This window comes from Schistocerca serialis, chromosome 2 (assembly GCF_023864345.2).
Source record: "Schistocerca serialis cubense isolate TAMUIC-IGC-003099 chromosome 2, iqSchSeri2.2, whole genome shotgun sequence".
NCBI classification, from domain to species: Eukaryota; Metazoa; Arthropoda; class Insecta; order Orthoptera; family Acrididae; genus Schistocerca; species Schistocerca serialis.
The window spans coordinates 436,001,707-436,018,953 of record NC_064639.1 but is presented as its reverse complement, the minus strand read 5'-3'; the positions used below and the strand labels follow the sequence as shown (position 1 = coordinate 436,018,953).

At 39.0% G+C, this 17,247-nt stretch overlaps 1 protein-coding gene across 1 annotated transcript in view; it reads right to left on the bottom strand.

Moving 5' to 3' along the window:
• LOC126456042 (A-kinase anchor protein 9-like) overlaps positions 1–17,247 on the bottom strand; it is a 499,264-nt gene that overhangs the window by 46,792 nt on the left and 435,225 nt on the right. Inside the window, exon 46 of the mRNA XM_050091796.1 lies at positions 15,963–16,133. Coding sequence (XP_049947753.1) covers positions 15,963–16,133 — 171 coding nt within the window. The remainder of the gene's footprint in view (positions 1–15,962; positions 16,134–17,247) is intronic.

Sequence of the window (17,247 nt, the reverse complement as noted above, 5' to 3'; positions counted from 1 at the left end):
ACCCATCTGTCCTTTAACGACTGACTTGTTGCTGAATTTGATGGCTTGAAATTCGACCTAGTAAGTGTGTTGTTATGACTTTCATTGGGCTTATTTTTTGTTATAAAATGGTCCATAACTGTCTGTTTTTTCATGGGTGGCAGTTTCACTTCGATACTGGCACTTTCTATCTGACTGTCTGTTTGCGTATGCTTTTTTCGTGTACTGGTACTTGGTTTTTCAGTTTTCGCCATGTGTATGAAAGAAGCAAGCCTATTACAAATGTGAATGTTTCCTTGTTTGATTAGATGTAAACCATGAGCTGTATATTCATTTCTTTTCAGGTGTTCGATTTCAAAATTCACAGATAATCTCTTCCTACACATGCCTGTGGCAGTGTCGATTTTTTCTAACATAAAGCAGTTTGCAGCTTTGATTTTTCCTTTTAGACCTTGTGCATCATGTCTATGCAATATTGGAAGAATTATTACATTTGCTTTTTAAGTATGTATTCCAAAGAATCTTTCATGTTCCTCTGCAATTCTTCCAGAGGTTTATCAGTGTCATCTGTGCCACCAATAATGATTAAAGTATCATTGACGGAGAAGTTATCAGTTAATTTGTCTGCGTTTTTCACAACTTCCTTAACTGGTGCCCCACGTTTTATAATACTTTGCACACTGAATTTTTTGCCTAATTCATCTTGTAGTATACTCCCACAGTTTCTGCCATGACTGTTGCTTAAAACAAGAACTTTATTTCCTTTTGTAGCAGTTGTTTGAGGCCTAACAGCTTGCAAGTTTTCACATGAAAAGTGGTTACAGTTTTTCACTGCATTTTGCTCGTTATGAGGTATTTGTGCTTCTGAATTCTTGATTTTAGTCTTCACAGCACTGTTTTCTTCTTGCAACAGTTTCTTAAGATTATTTTCTAAATCTATGCCTCAGAAATGGGATGATGCTGAAGTATTAAGAATTTTACTGGAGAACCTCTGCTAAAGCTATTTAAATAGCCATAATTAAGAAATATAGATTCTGGGGAAGTTACTAAGATAGTAAATGACAACTTGAATAGGCAGGAAGAATTAAGAGTAAACAAATACAATGAAAAGGTGCAAATACCATGATTTAATATTAATGATTTGGTTCTAATAAAAGGGTATTGTCAGATTTAAAGTATAAAGAAACAGACAAGTAAGCTTTTCCTAAATTATACTGGACCTTTCAAGATAATAGGCATACCACATCCCAAAGCAGTATTTCTGACGGAGCCCAAAACAGGATGCAAAAAAGGACTTTATAACATTGATACAATGGAAGTGTTTAAGCCCTCTTTGCAGATTAGGCGGAGTGACGACCACTAGATTCTGAGTTTAATTACTTCATTTTTTTACACTTTAGTTTTCTATGCGGCAATTTCTTCCTCTTTATCTATTCTACTGTCTTTCAACTTTCTCCTACTATCCCAGAAGGATTTTACTAACACGAAGCATTTAAGAAGGTACAGGTACACCTATATTTCGAATACAGAAGTATAGCATACATTTCATAAGTCATTGCAGGAAGGTCAAGATTTACTATAATAACAGAAGAGAATATTAGAGTACAATAAAATTAGGCATTTATTTGTACACTCTTACATTAGTGATGTCGTCTGGATGGGGAGGGAGGGTGGGGGGGTGGAGACAGGACAGAAGAAGGTACAAATTAAGAAATTACAAAGTGACGGTCTAATGTAAGTTAAGTTATCCAAAGGCGTTTATAAAACACATAAATAATAACAGGTTGAGAATTAGGAGTGATAAGAGAAAAGAAGGAAGTAAGAAACTAATATTTTATATAGATTTTTGGTAAGATCACAATGCTGAGGAGAAACCTCCAATATTAGAAATAAAAAGCCACATTGTCGGAGACTAGGCATATGATTGTAAGCACGAAGGTGGAATGTTTCCAGATATGTAGAGCAGTAGGAGGATGAGAGACTATATTAACCAAGGAAAAAGGGAACCTATATCTGATATCAGGCGAATCCAAAGAAGGAAGGACATGAAACAATTTGGTAGTAATGAGAGGGTAGGTTTACCTAGTAAGGAGGGAACCTATACCTTAGGTTAGATTAATCCAAAGAAAGAAGATCTAAAGCAATTTGGTAGGAATGAGAGGGTAGATTTACCTATGAAAGAGGGAAGCTGTACCTAAGGCCATGTGGATCCAAGGAAGGAAGGACCTGAACCTACAAAAAGTAAACTACATGAATTAGTCTCCAAAACAGTTAAAGTAAATGGTTATACTGAGACTCGATTGATTCCTTAGACTTATCCTTCTTCAGCACATTTTGAATGAGAACAATCCTGAGATTTGTGAATGTGGAATGTAAGATAAGATAAGGTGTCAATATATAACTCCTTAACGTAAATAGCAGGGTAAATTTAGTACCTCAAGGTAATTAAAAAAAACCATGTCATTAAAATAATGATCTTAAAAAAGTATAATGTGAAAGCTGGAGGTGTGTGTGTGTGTGTGTGTGTGTGTGTGTGTGTGTGTGTGGTGTTTAATTAAGTTCAATGATTTTAACTATCTTTCCGAAATACAAAGACAGGTATTGTTACATGGTCAGATACCAACTGTGTTTTAAGACATGGTGACGAATGTAAGAAAATTGATGTATTACTTTCATGTTGAAAGAAATGCATTGAATTTTGGTCACATGAGACCCTACTATAAGAGTGAAATTAATTTATGGATTGCTTATAAGGTAAGCCACACTGTGTCTAGTTGTGTAAGTTATTTTACATAACCTCATTCATCCTAATGGGGGAACATGTAGTGGTACACGTTGCTATCAAGCTTAGCAACAGGTCTCACTTTCCTTTTACTAGATCAGTGAAAGAGGTACGTGTGAAAAAACTTGACATTAATTAGTAGTAGCATAAAGAGTATCCACTGTACCCAGGTTTGTTGAAATTTATGTGCATATGTGAGAAACACAAATGTGGTGACAGTGCAGAAAGCGACAACAGATGTATAATTTGGACTGGCCAGTGAGGGTCACTTGCACTTTGCAGTTGTGATTTGGGGCCTGATGACCATGGTCAAGCACTGGTGAAAAATGAATCTTGCTATACAGACTCTATGCTAAGCTCTCTCAAGTTAAGTAGGAACTTATGGTTTTGGTCAAGCATTAACGTTGTGGCCGAGTGGTTCTAGACGCTTCAGTCTGGAACCGCGCGAATCCTGCCTCAGGCATGGATGTGTGTGACATCCTTAGGTTAGTTAGGTTTAAGTAGTTCTAAGTTCTAGGGGACTGATGACCTCAGATGTTAAGTCCCATTGTGCTCAGAGACATTTGAACCATTTTTCAAACATTGGAGCACCACATATCAACATGTCTGAAAAGACAACTTATTTCTATATAGAATAATTATGGAAATTGTGTTTTGTGATTTCATAGTGAGTCGTTTGAATGTAGAAGCTCTCTTAATGTCGCTGCACATCTGCAACTGGAAAATAAATCAGTGGTCAAATATCTGGCGCTGCATAGCAGGGCCACAACATCAAGCAAAAACATAAGAGCGACTGGGAAATTCATAAAAGAAGGTAACTGTTATTACAGGGAACAAGTAAAGACTTGGCATTTCTCAGTATATCGATCACAAAAAACCCATCCAAAACAAGAAAAAGAGCTCAGTACCTGGGATGTACAGGTGTACATTACAAGGGAGGAGACGTAGAGCTCCCAGCATTCCTCATTAATGTGCTTAATTACATAGCAAGCCTTAGCATAAAGCCGCTTAGAAGTGATATGCTTCATCTGCAAAGAACGTAGCTGGATATGTAGGGCTCTTTGGTGACCCCGAGCTACTGAAATATCTTTGGTCTATCATGGCACCGCCATTGGTGGATGGGATGTGACGAAAGGGGAACTGCAGTTCCGGAAGTGTGGGCGATTGTGTCAGAGATGCCTTGCACAGTCCCGTTGATGCAATTTGACAGAGAGGGGCAAAGGTAGCAGCAGAGGGATACAACTGGGAGTTGACTCTGCAAAGCAGCCACTGTGGTAACTGATTAGTCTGAGGGGTAACAAGGAAGCAATAGGATCAATGGAATGTGGTTGCTGTCAAACACCACTGCAAAGTGACCATGATAGTGAAACCACAAGGCTGGGGTAAGAAATCTTAAGATCGACAGCAGCAATGGTGGCACTGAAGTAGGTAGGAGAACCAACATTGTACTTCCCCACAGGGGGTGGACTGGATTGTAATACACAAGTAGGAAGAAAGAGGCAGAGAGGGGAGGGGTGTTGTTAGACTATGGGGGTCAATTCAAGGCAAGAATTGTCGCCTGCTTGGAGGTACGTAAAAATTGCAAATGATGATGACTGAGGCCGTTTGTGCTCACATCACTATCGTTTTGAACATGGTACAAAGGGGACTCCACTCACGAACACATCCATGAGAACCAATGCACATTCTCTATACGCCCTTTCAAGTACATCACAGTTCTGTCAAATGGGTGATAACCTTAAGAGTGTTGGAGAATGGTCGTCAGTGAAGTGCACTTCTTGCAGAGCAACATGAATTGCAGAAGGGGAGGAAATAAGGTGTTGTAGTTCCAGCAGATGACAGTGATATCCATTACAGTTCCACTGAATGATCATGTTACGGGTGTCCAGATTATGTGTGAAGGGGCAAGGAGAACTGGTCATGCCCCAGGATCCTATCATCAATAGCTGTGGAACCACATCAGTACACATGGGTTCAGAGTCTGATGGTGTGGGGAATAATGGTCACCAGAGTAGCCTTATCCCGGTTCTTGTCCTTGTTCTCTTTCTCCTTTGCAGCCTTCAGTGACTGAGATTCTTGCATGGACCTATCTGTGATGAGCAATGGGACAGATGAAGAGTGGGCAGCCCTGGGACCCATAGATCATTTTTCCTTCAACCATTGGCTGGAATCTGATCTGTGGGTTTCCAGAGAGAAGTGTCTCAAGAGGGAGCCCTGTCACCGGGAGATGCTATTCCTCCAGCCAGGGTATGGTAGTGGTTCCCAAAGATAGTGTCGTGAGAATCACACGAGAGGAGGAGGATGGAAGAATTGGTCTCAATGAAATGAGGTGGAAGTATTGGCTATGCCTTTCACATAATTTGATGTCATCAACAAGGCGATTTTTATGTGCCTCAGTCAATGACGTACAGTCAACAGATTTATATTCCTGTATTTTCTTTCTTTTTTTTCTGGAAGACTTGTGAATGTGAAGGATGGTGTTCCTTGTAGCTAGCACACAAAGGTGGTTGTTGACAAGGAGTACTCTCATGGAGTGATTGTCTGCAGTTATCACATCTTGGGCCCTTCATACAGCTGGATGACATGTGACCAAAACGGAAGCATCAAATGCACCTCATGGGTAGTGAGACATAAGGTTTCAAGTCACAGCTGTATCAATGACTGACTACTTCTGCAAGGGCATTTCCTTCAAAGGCTATGATAAAGGCACTTGTATCTATTCTATTGTCCTTACAACCTTCATGGATGTGTCGGACAAAATGTATGCCTTGCCACTCAAAATTAGCCTGTAGCTATTGTCCTTACAATCTTCATGGATGTGTCGGACAAGAAGTATGCCTTGCCACTCAAAATTAGCGTGTAGCTCCTCATCTGTCTGGAGTGTAATGTCTTGTTACAAGATGATTCGTCAGACCGTATTCAAAGTCTTCTGTGGCGAAATGGTCATCAGTATAACATACAAATGTTCACATGACTGAAGAGTTGCAGATTGTGCATTGGAAGAGGCTATAACCAATGGCCATCTATTGCACATTTTCCTAATGATCCAACTTATCCAAATTTATCCTCAATATGTTCCACAAAAAATAAAGGTTTTATTGCAATAAAATTATCTCCTTCAGTTTGAGTACATACTAAATATTAAAAACTGTTCTACTTCTAGATACCTGGCTTGCCCCTTCTGGCATGGGACATCCAGGGCAGAGAGAGCAGTGGGGTTGTAATTCTCCACACTGAAATTTCAATTTCTATGTGATGAGACAGCCAGATCAGAATGGCTTTTTTTCTGGAGTAATTTAATATGTTTCAACACGTTTCATACATTCATCAAGGGCTCTCCCCATGAGCACCACCCAGCCGCAGCACAGGCCATCTGAAATGATAGCCCCTGTCTTAAATCTTGATGGCCCATGATGACAGGGATCTCCTTGGCACGCATGGGGAGCTAGTAGCTCAGCATCAGCAGTGTGATCCTTGCATTGTCAGTGGACCCAACCAAAAGAGTATGCAACGATCCCACCACGTCGGATGAATACTTTGTTGGCTTTAAAGCACAAGTAAGAGCCTACGCAGGTGTAGTGTGCAGGTGATCTTTAACAATGCATGCAGTAGGCACTATTTAAAAGTGTCCTTCCACAGTCATTCCACACTAAAGAAACATTTGGAAAATGAAAGTCAAACCCAAAGTGGACCACATATTACTTCAGCCAAAAGCTGGTGAATGAAAGAATATTCCAAGAAAGGAAGGCAGACCCTAGGGAATAGCGAGGTCAACATCAAAGGCTGCCATCATGAGAAAGAGAGCAAGAGAAGGAAGGATAGTCAGAGACAAGTGATTACAGCATATGAAAGGAAGGAGGTGCTGCAAAAGTTTGGTGCCCAGTGCTCATATGCATGAAAAAGCTGTGAGCCCCCTGAGGGGAAAGAGTCTCTCTCTAGTCCCGAAGTCCTACCAGCAGTCCAGCTAGTGCAATGTCTGTGTGTAGGGAGTTAAAAAAAAGGGGGGGGGGGGTTACAATGTTGAGCAGCTCCTCATAAGCATCACATTTCTGTAGTCAATACCTAGTGGCACTTGAGATGATGTAAAGAGCAACACCACTGTATGATGCAGGACTGTTTCGGGATATGAATTACAGTATACCCTGTGGCAATCCCACGGGGTGGGGGGTTGGCAAACGTCTGGAGAATGTGACCTGGCACCATGTGTCATGCCAACAGTGCAGTATGAAGGAGGTGGAGTTATTGTATGGAGTGTTTTTCATGGTTAGATTGTGATCCCTTTATTGTGCTTAATAATATGCTAAATGCAGACAGATACGAACACATTTTACGGCATTGTGTACTGCATACAATAGTGTCGGAAGTTCCATGCGGCTTTTCGCGGATGATGCTGTAGTATACAGAGAAGTTGCAGCATTAGAAAATTGTAGCGAAATGCAGGAAGATCTGCAGCGGATAGGCACTTGGTGCAGGGAGTGGCAACTGACCCTTAACATAGACAAATGTAATGTATTGCGAATACATAGAAAGAAGGATCCTTTATTGTATGATTATATGATAGCGGAACAAACACTGGTAGCAGTTACTTCTGTAAAATATCTGGGAGTATGCGTACGGAATGATTTGAAGTGGAATGATCATATAAAATTAATTGTTGGTAAGGCGGGTACCAGGTTGAGATTCATTGGGAGAGTGCTTAGAAAATGTAGTCCATCAACAAAGGAGGTGGCTTACAAAACACTCGCTCGACCTATACTTGAGTATTGCTCATCAGTGTGGGATCCGTACCAGATCGGTCTGACGGAGGAGATAGAGAAGATCCAAAGAAGAACGGCGCGTTTCGTCACAGGGTTATTTGGTAACCGTGATAGCGTTACGGAGATGTTTAATAAACTCAAGTGGCAGACTCTGCAAGAGAGGCGCTCTGCATCGCGGTGTAGCTTGCTCGCCAGGTTTCGAGAGGGTGCGTTTCTGGATGAGGTATCGAATATATTGCTTCCCCCTACTTATACCTCCCGAGGTGATCACGAATGTAAAATTAGAGAGATTAGAGTGCGCACGGAGGCTTTCAGACAGTTGTTCTTCCCGCGAACCATACGCGACTGGAACAGGAAAGGGAGGTAATGACAGTGGCACGTAAAGTGCCATCCGCCACACACCGTTGGGTGGCTTGCGGAGTATAAATGTAGATGTAGAAGAACAGTTCAGAGATGATGACCATTTGTATCAGCATTACAACACATCTGTGATGCAATGGTTTGTGGACAATAATTTCCCTGAGATGAGATGGACTGGACTGGCCTGTTCTGGCCACTGGAGCATCTTTAAGGTGAATTACAACACTGACTTCACTCCAAAACCCAGCATCCAACAGGAAAAATGGGCTGACATCCCTCCACAGACAGACACACACCTTCCTAAAAGTGTCCCCAGCAGAGTTCAAGCCATCATAAAAGTGAAGGGTGGACACACTCCATACTGGTGTCCACCAGTAAGTGTCTAGATACTTTTGATCAGCTAGTGTGAGTGAGTTTTCAAAAACTGCTTGTTTATTAAACAAGAATACAACCATTTTGTTTGCACTGGGTAAACGTAGGTTATAGCATCAAACTTTTTCCAAACATAACTCTTACTTTTGTGGAAAAAATTTGCAGTTACATTCACTGCATCACTTATTTTTGTCTTATATCCTCTACAGTCTTACAAAACACAGCTTTGTTACTGGTTATCTGATCCTAAGAGTCAGTCATTTTTGCCTGTCAGTGACACAATACAACAGCAAGGTCACACACTCAACTTTCTTGCTATGTCATCACTTTACACCTCTGCATGCTTTAGCATGAAGAAACGAGTCAACAAGCATGAGGTGACTGCAGCACCACAATTCTCAGACTTACCATACCCATGGGAATATAATAGGAAGGAAGGAAGGAAGATAGTAAAGCACAGACAAAACAGTAACATTTGATTTCCAATGCATGCAACCCTCAACTTTAGATCTGAACTCCCTCCAATTCTGATCTCAAGTACCCAACAGGATGAGTGTTGACATGATTAGATACCACTTGGCCATTTTCTCTGTTGGTTAGACTTGCAAGTCAATCTATAGAGCAGTGATACTCAAATTGTGGTTGGCGGAGCACTGGGACTCCGCACGGGCTCCGCCAAAACAATATCAATTTTAAGCATGAAGCACATCACGTCTTGTCATAGTCGCAAATGAGGCGACTAGCAGTATAATAAATCTACAATAATGCTATGATCACAAACTACAAACAAAACAATTTAGCTTGTATGAGTAAGTATGTCACAACCTGATACTCCCTCCCTACTTCTCCCCTCCCCCTCCCCTTTCTCACTAACTCCATCTCTCACTCATCCACTGTGTCTCGAACCCCCTCAAAGTGGCTTGTCGCATTGCTATTTATGCTCACCGCCCAGAGCTACATAGATCCACAAAGCACAAACTATAGTTCCTACTCGAGCTGTGACTGCAATGCAGAGTTCAATTTGACATCCGCTCACCGCACTCGGCTCACAGAGTATTTAATTTGTATTTGTTATTGACTATAGCTGTAAAAGACAATATCTTGTGGTTATATTATTCTATGTTTGTCACATTTTAAAAAGACAGAATGGAGCCTTGGTTTAAAGGTGTTACAATAAAATCCTGTATCGTGAGTTCAAAAGCAGTCCGTCCTGAAGATCCAGCATCAATTTCAAACATTTCTGATGAAGCCCATGAGATTTGAGAAGGTGATGTAACAACTTGGTTTCAAACCAAGGTGTATCCAATGACTGGCTAAAAGGGAAATAATGAAAGTATGGTGAATTTTACATCAATATCAGATTTGCTGATTCTCTCAGCTCACCTCTCTGCATGTTATGTAGCAAATTACTTCTGAATAGTTCCAGAGTACCACTAAGATGCACTGACATTAAGCAATTACACACCCCTTTTGCAAAGACAAGAATGAAGGATCTTTTTATATGCAAGAAAGAACAACTATTAAGAAGTTAAAAAACACTATGAAATATGTGACCCAAATTGAGAATGAAAAAAACCATACAGCCATTATATATGGTCAGCACTGCACAAATGGCCAAAGCACACACTATCACTGAAAATTTAATAAAACCATGTATGGCAGACATAACACAATGTATGCTTGAGAAAAAATCTAAAGAGCATCTTTGTACAGTACCACTTTTGAATGACACTGTTTTGCATTGAATTAATGATCTTGCAGAACATATAAAATAACAATTATTTGGTCACATTCTACACAACAAATTTGTCTGGCAAATGTGTGAGTCAACTAATGTTGCTGGACTGGCCATCTTGCTGATAATTGTGTGACATCAATATAAACATTCAAGTGAAGAAGACATGTTTATGTGTGCACTGCTGCCAACTATAACTACAGGAAAATAATTCTTTAACACAATTAACAATATTTTTTAAACAAAGCGTCTTTAGTGGAATGATTGTATTGATATTTGTACAAATGGAGCCAAGGCAATGACTAATAAAACATCAGGAATGATATCACTGATAAAATGTAAAGTGCCAAACTGTTGTCCCAGCCGTGGCACCCTGCACAGCCTAGCACTCCCAATACGGAAGATGGCACTATATCTAAAACTGGTTATTGATGAGCAATAAAAATAAATAATTACATTAAATCATGCTATCTTCAGTGCCAACTGCTTTCAGTATTGTGTGAAGATTATGGTAGCTAGCTTTATTGGCAGATATACTTGGAAAAATCAATAAATAAAATCTATCTTTAAAAGGAAAGAAGACAATATTTTCAATAGTAATAAAAAAATAACCACCTTCAAAATAAGTCAGCTATTTGGATTGATTATGTTGGCAAGAGAGAACTAGAACACTTTATTGGCCTGAATGTGTTCATTAGTGAGACAACAGAATTACCATATGAAATATTTGAAGAATTCATCCAATTCTCTGTGATATGTGCACCTTTGCCGACATATTTTCCTGAAGAGCAGAACATAAAACTGAAAAGCCTTTTGTATCAAATTTGCAGAAGCCAGAAAATACGTAAAACGACATTTATGAATCATTTTTTAGAAATGACATCAGATTCAAGAATGGAATCATTGTTTAAAACTATGCGAACTGGTTATTTTTGGTGCAGAGTTTGTGATGAATATCCACAACTTGCCACACAGGCTCCGACTGTTCATTTCCTATTTCCAACAACATACTTGAGTGAAATGGGATTCTCAGAATATGCGGTTACGAAGATAAAATAACACAGTAAACTGGAGGCTTATAACCTGACATGCGTCTCAAACTCTCTCCTATCAAGTGTGATGTTAAACAGTTGGTTAAAAATAAAAAGAAACTTCATATCTCCCATTAAATGGAATCAATTTACAGTGGAATCAATACAGTATTATTTTGTGTATTGTATTAATGTGATGTGGGTTGTTTTTTATATTGTTGTATAACTCAGTAGCTTATAATGTACCTATTTCTGTATGATTTTCATTACATGATTATCATTAACTAAGGAACATAAAGCCAATTTTTGCTTATGGAATCAATACAGTATTATTTTGTGTATTGTATTAATGTGATGTGGGTTGTTTTTTATATTGTTGTATAACTCAGTAGCTTATAATGTACCTATTTCTGTATGATTTTCATTACATGATTATCATTAACTAATGAACATAAAGCCAATTTTTGCTTATTTTATGACTTCATAAAATATTTAGTCTTTCCAAAGGGTTCCATTGCTAAAAAAGTTTGATGGCCACTGTTATTGAGTATTTAGAGTAGATATTTGTGGCATTGTGGAATGTCAGATCCCTTAATTGAGCAGGTGGGTTAAAAAATTTATAAAGGAAAATGGATAGGGTTTTATAAATACAAAATCAAAGAGAGGTAGTCTAGGAGTAGGTTTAATAACGAACAAAAAAATAGGAAAGCGGAAAAGATACTATGAATAGTATAGTGAATATGAACAGCATAGTGAACACATTAGTGTAGCCAAAATATACACTTAGCCCACACCCACCACAGTGTACAAATTTATATCCCCACTAGCTCCCCAGACAAGGAGAAGATTGAGAAAATGTATGATGAGATAAAATAAATTATTCAGTTAGTTAAGGAAGACAAAAATTTAAGTCGTGGAGGACTGGAAGTCGATAGCAGGAAATGGAAGAGATGGAAAAGTAATAGGTGAATATGGAATGGGAGTAAGGAATGAAAGAGAAAGAAACCTGGTAGAATTTTACACATAGCATAATTTAATCATCGCTAACACTTGGTTTAAGAATCATGAAAGAAGTTTGTATACATGGAAGAGACCTGGAGACACAGGAAGGTTTCAGACTGATTATATAATGATAAGACAGAAATTTTGGAACCAGATTTTAAATTGCAGGCATTTACAGGGGCAGATGTGGACTCTGATCACAATTTATTGGTTACGAACTGCAGATTAAAACTAAGAAATTGCAAAAAGGCAGGACTTTAAGGACATGGAACCTGGATAAACTGAAAGAATCTAGAAGAACAGGAAAAAGGAATATGGTAGAAGAAGAATGGGTAGCTCTGAGAGATGAAATAGTCAAGGCAGCAGAGGATCCAGTAGATAAAAAGATGAGGGCTCATAGAAATTCTTTGGTAACACAAGAGATATTGCATTTAATTGACGAAAGCAAAAAATATAAAAATGCAATAAATGAAGCAGCCAAAAGGAATACAAACATCTAAAAAATGGGATCGACAGGAAGTTCAAAATGGCTAAGTAGGATTGGTTAGAGGACGAATGTAAGGATGTAGAAGCACATATCACTAGGGATACGACAGAAGCCGCTTACAGGGAAATTAAAGATATCTATGGAGAAAAGAGAACCACCTGCATGAATATCATGTGCTCAGATGGAAAGCCATCCTAAGCAAAGAAGGGAAAGCAGAAAAGTGGAAGGAGTATACAGAGGGTCTATACAAGGGAGATGTACCTGAGGGTCATATGATACTGCGTGAGGACTTCGATAAAGCACTGAAAGACTTAAGTTGAAACAAGGCCCTAGGAGTAGACAACATCCTGTTAGAGCTACTGATAGCCTTGGGAAAGCCAGCCATGACTACAGTCTTCCATTTGGTGAGCAATATGTTTGAGACAGCCGAAATATCCTCAGACTTTAAGAAGGATATAATAATTCCAATTCCAAAGACAGCAGGTACTGACAGATGTGAAAATTATCGAACTATCAGTATAATAAGTCATGGTTGCAAAATACTAACACGAATCCTTTATGGAAGAATGGAAAAACTGGTAGAAGCCAACCTCGAGAAGGATCAGGTGGATTAAGGAGAAATGTAGGAGCATGTGAGGCAAGACTGACCCTATGACTTCTCACAGAAAGTACGTTAAGGAAAGGCAGACCTATTATGTTTCTAGCATTTGTAGACTTAGAGAAAGCTTTCAACAATGCTGACTGGAATGCTCTCTTTCAAATTCTAAAAATGGCAAGGGTAAAATACAGGGTGCGAAAGGCTATTTACAATTTGCACAGAAACCAGATGGCAGTTATAAGAGTCGAGGGGTATGAAAGGGAAGTAGCGGTTGGGAAGGGAGTGAGACACGGTTGTAGCCTATTCCCAATGTTATTCAATCTGTATATTGAGCAAGCAGTAAAGGAAACAGAATAAAGATGTGAAGCAGGAATTAAAGTCCAGGGAAAAGGAATAAAAACTTTGAGGTTTACTGATGACATTGTAATTCTGTCAGAGACAGCAAAGGACTTGGAAGAGCAGTTGAACGGAATGGACAGTGTGTTGAAAAGAGGATATAATCGAATTAAATCATGCAATGGTGAGAGAATTAGGTTAGAAAAAGAGACACAAAGTAGTGGATGATTTTTGCTATTTGGGAAGCAAAATAACCATTACGATTTTGTCATATGATGACATGGTTGGAGACCATGGATGTTATTTGAAGGCAAATGTTGATGGTGTTGAGACAACAGGCACAAATTTATTTTAACTGGTAACGGTATCTTTTGAATAAAGGAACTAAAATTAAATTTGTGGCTTGTTGCTGTCTCAACACCATTAACTGATGATGATCGAAGTAGGGAGGATATAAAATGTAGACTGGCAATGGCAAGAAAAGCATTTCTGAAGAAGAGAAACTTGTTAACATCAAGTACAGATTTAAGTGTCAGGAACTCGTTTCTGAAAGCATTTGTATGGAGTGTAGGCATGTAGGAAAGTGACATGGATGATAAAAAAAAAAAAAAAAAAAAAAAAACAGAAGCTTTTGAAATGGTGTGCTACAGAAGAAGATTAGGTGGGTACACCTTCTAACTAATGAGTTGGCCACAGGTTGGCAGTGGCCATTCATGGAAGCAGACAGTTGGTTACTGTTGTGTCTAGGAATCCTGCATACTTGGTTCACTAGACAAACAATCGAACAACTCTTATTAATGAGTTTTATTACAACAAGACAAGTACAAATACTTAACTTTGATCTGAGAATTCCTGTAGTCTTTTACACACGATCATCCACAAGTGCAATTACACAGATATGTCGCAGGCAAAGTGCGACATACAAAATAATCAGTCTTCTTCAGAACACAAACACAAGTAACAGTTCTGGTCCTAGTGACAACTACTAACAAAAGTCTGTTAACCGAACTGCAGTGACTGCTGGTCTCTATCTGTGTTACGAAGATATTGCTAATGATGAGGTTACGATGCATCGGCTAACGAAGCGGCTAACTTTGAAGCTGATACCAAAGTGAGTGCAATCTGTTGGGTGCAGTGCTTATGTCGTCTTCAACAAGGGGCCGTTGCTGTTGCATTATTGTCCTGGAGCGAGGTCGGTAAGCTGACCTCTGCTCACAGCCTTCTCTTCTCTGTGATTCCTGACTGGCGTGGCAGTGCTGACTTTACGCTGTAACAGTTACCTATCACGTACACATAGACTGCACCTTGGTTGATATATAACAAAGCTTCTTTCACATGTGGCCTTACATTTTATTGGGTAGGATATGTCTGCAACTGTACTGCAGCAGGAGACGGCCATTGAACTGCAATCTTGACTGTCTAGTTGCTGAATCTGTTGTGCATCTCAACACAAAAGACGAACAGCTGCTTCACTACACATCCCATTTGGATACTCCTTTAAAGCCCAAGTTTCTCTTAACTATGCTGGCGAGTATTCTCTCTCCAGTATATCTTGCATCCTCACAATCCCCCTGGCCTAAACCTCAGCCAACCTGTCTCTCACTGCCTCACCTCCTCTTTTCTTATGTCATTGTTCATATCATAGCTTCCCTATCCATATTATTTACTGCTCTCTAATAATCAGTGTTGTTGCGGCCTTGGTAGTGTGTGTTTGGGTATCTGTGTGTTTGTATATGTGAATGTGTGTACTATCTGCAATCAGAAGAGACAGGGCTCAAACACAAGTTAATTCTGTGTTCTGTTAAGCATGCATATGCACCATACATCAGCCTGCTAAAGGTGAATGGTTGCCTCTCCTTTATTTTTCATATTTTTACTTCCAGGAATTTCTGAATGTGTCATGAAGTGCTCATGACTAAAATGGAAAGTATGGATAGTCCGTAGGAGAGCATTTAATGAATGGCCAAACCTAACACAATTTGACTTAGTCAAGATGCCCCAAGAGAGACTTGTATATGAATGTTTCACTTCAACAGTTATTCACTTTATTTACAAACATACAATTTTGTATACCTTGGTTCAGCAAGATTTTTGCTCTCCAATATGCACAATTGACTACCACTGCAACAAACAGATGTTGCTGAACGGAATACAGAGCTTACAGTAATAAACAATTGGTGTTGCTGTCTCACCACCATCTCAGTAATCCTAGATTCAGCACACAACAAATCCAGCCATTTCTGATTGAAATACCAAGTTGTATGCCATTTAGCACCAATCAAGGCAGCATTTACCTTGTATATTACTACAGGCATGGAGAGAATTACCTCAGTATATTTAACTCTGAACTAAAGCATTAACAAATGTCATGTTAGCATAGCAATTGTGAGCAGTGGAAAGGGCAAGCTTAAAATTATAATGGGCACTACTTTTCAATCAGTACGAAGAGTGAGCTACGATGAATGCTTGTAATTATAACAAATTATGGTAATACATAATATGGTATCAAACTAATGTACTCACCTGCTGTGAATGTGCATGTTCCAAAAGACGACGTGCTTTATCTGCTTCCTGGCATGCAGCAGTATAGCGGCCCTGAAAGGATGCTTCTATTTCTTGCAGCGAGTGTAATTTTTTTCGAAGAGTGTCAATTTCCAACTGATAAGTGCTCATTTTTTCTTGGGCAGCTAAGAGCTATCAACAAGAGATGTGGCTGTTACACACTTTAATTATTAAGCTTGACATAAAATAATTGCAAGTTTTAAATCTACTCTTCTAATCAGCCACAGCTTTCAGGTAAAAGTAAGATTAGATTAGATTAGAGTTTAATTTCACACTGAAGATGAAGCAATGAGAGAAGGAAACTGGTCCTGTCCTTTTACAAAGGAAATACTACTTTTGTATATTATTCCTGTGCTGCATCCTGTATTAGAAAATGGGTCTTAAAGTCATACGCTTCCTTTCTGCAAGGAAATATTAGTTTTATTAAATACGTGTGTACTGAATATTTTATTAGAAAATAGGTCTTAGGTTCATATGCTGCCTCCTACAGTATTGCTGATTAATAGGTCTGAGTACCTAGTTTAATAACAATTAAGTGGCGTCCTTATGAAAACAAGCACAGGTATGGGTAATATTGTGTAGCAAACCTTCTGCATTGTGTTTGAACTGCAAGGACTATCTGAATAAGGATACAAATTTGCTTCAGTGAGTACAGTGTACAGTTAGATTTGGTGGTAGCAGCTAATTTGCAAGTGCGAATACACAAAGTATCATTTTAAACAATGCATAAATCCACAAGAAACAAAACTTGTAAGTAATTATTTGCCTAGAAGTAAAGATTTGTTAACTTTTAACTATGTTTTATTGTTAACTTTTATTGAAACTGAGCCTGTACCTTGTCGCCTTGCACTTAAAACTACAACAAGAAGAGAAAATGGTCATGTAAAGAAGAAAGTAAGAGGATCACAGTCTTACCAACACAAACAAGTAAAAACTGTCAATGAATTACAAGTTTTCAAAACAGGCTGAACAAAAAAGTAGTGGAGGGGACAAATGGGAAATATAAGGAGGGAGAAATGTTACAAGGTGTACAACTTTGCTTCCGCTGTTTGCCGATAGGTGGCAACAATGGTAAGTAGCAGTCAAAAGAAACGCATCGCTGACGTCGGGCAGTTTGATTGGACCTCAGTCAACATAACCTCATTCAAACATTAGTCAATTTGTCTCTGCATCATAAAGTCGTTCTTGATTCAAAATTTCAGTTTACGAGCCTAATTCTCATCATTTGCGGGAGGTGTTACTGTTT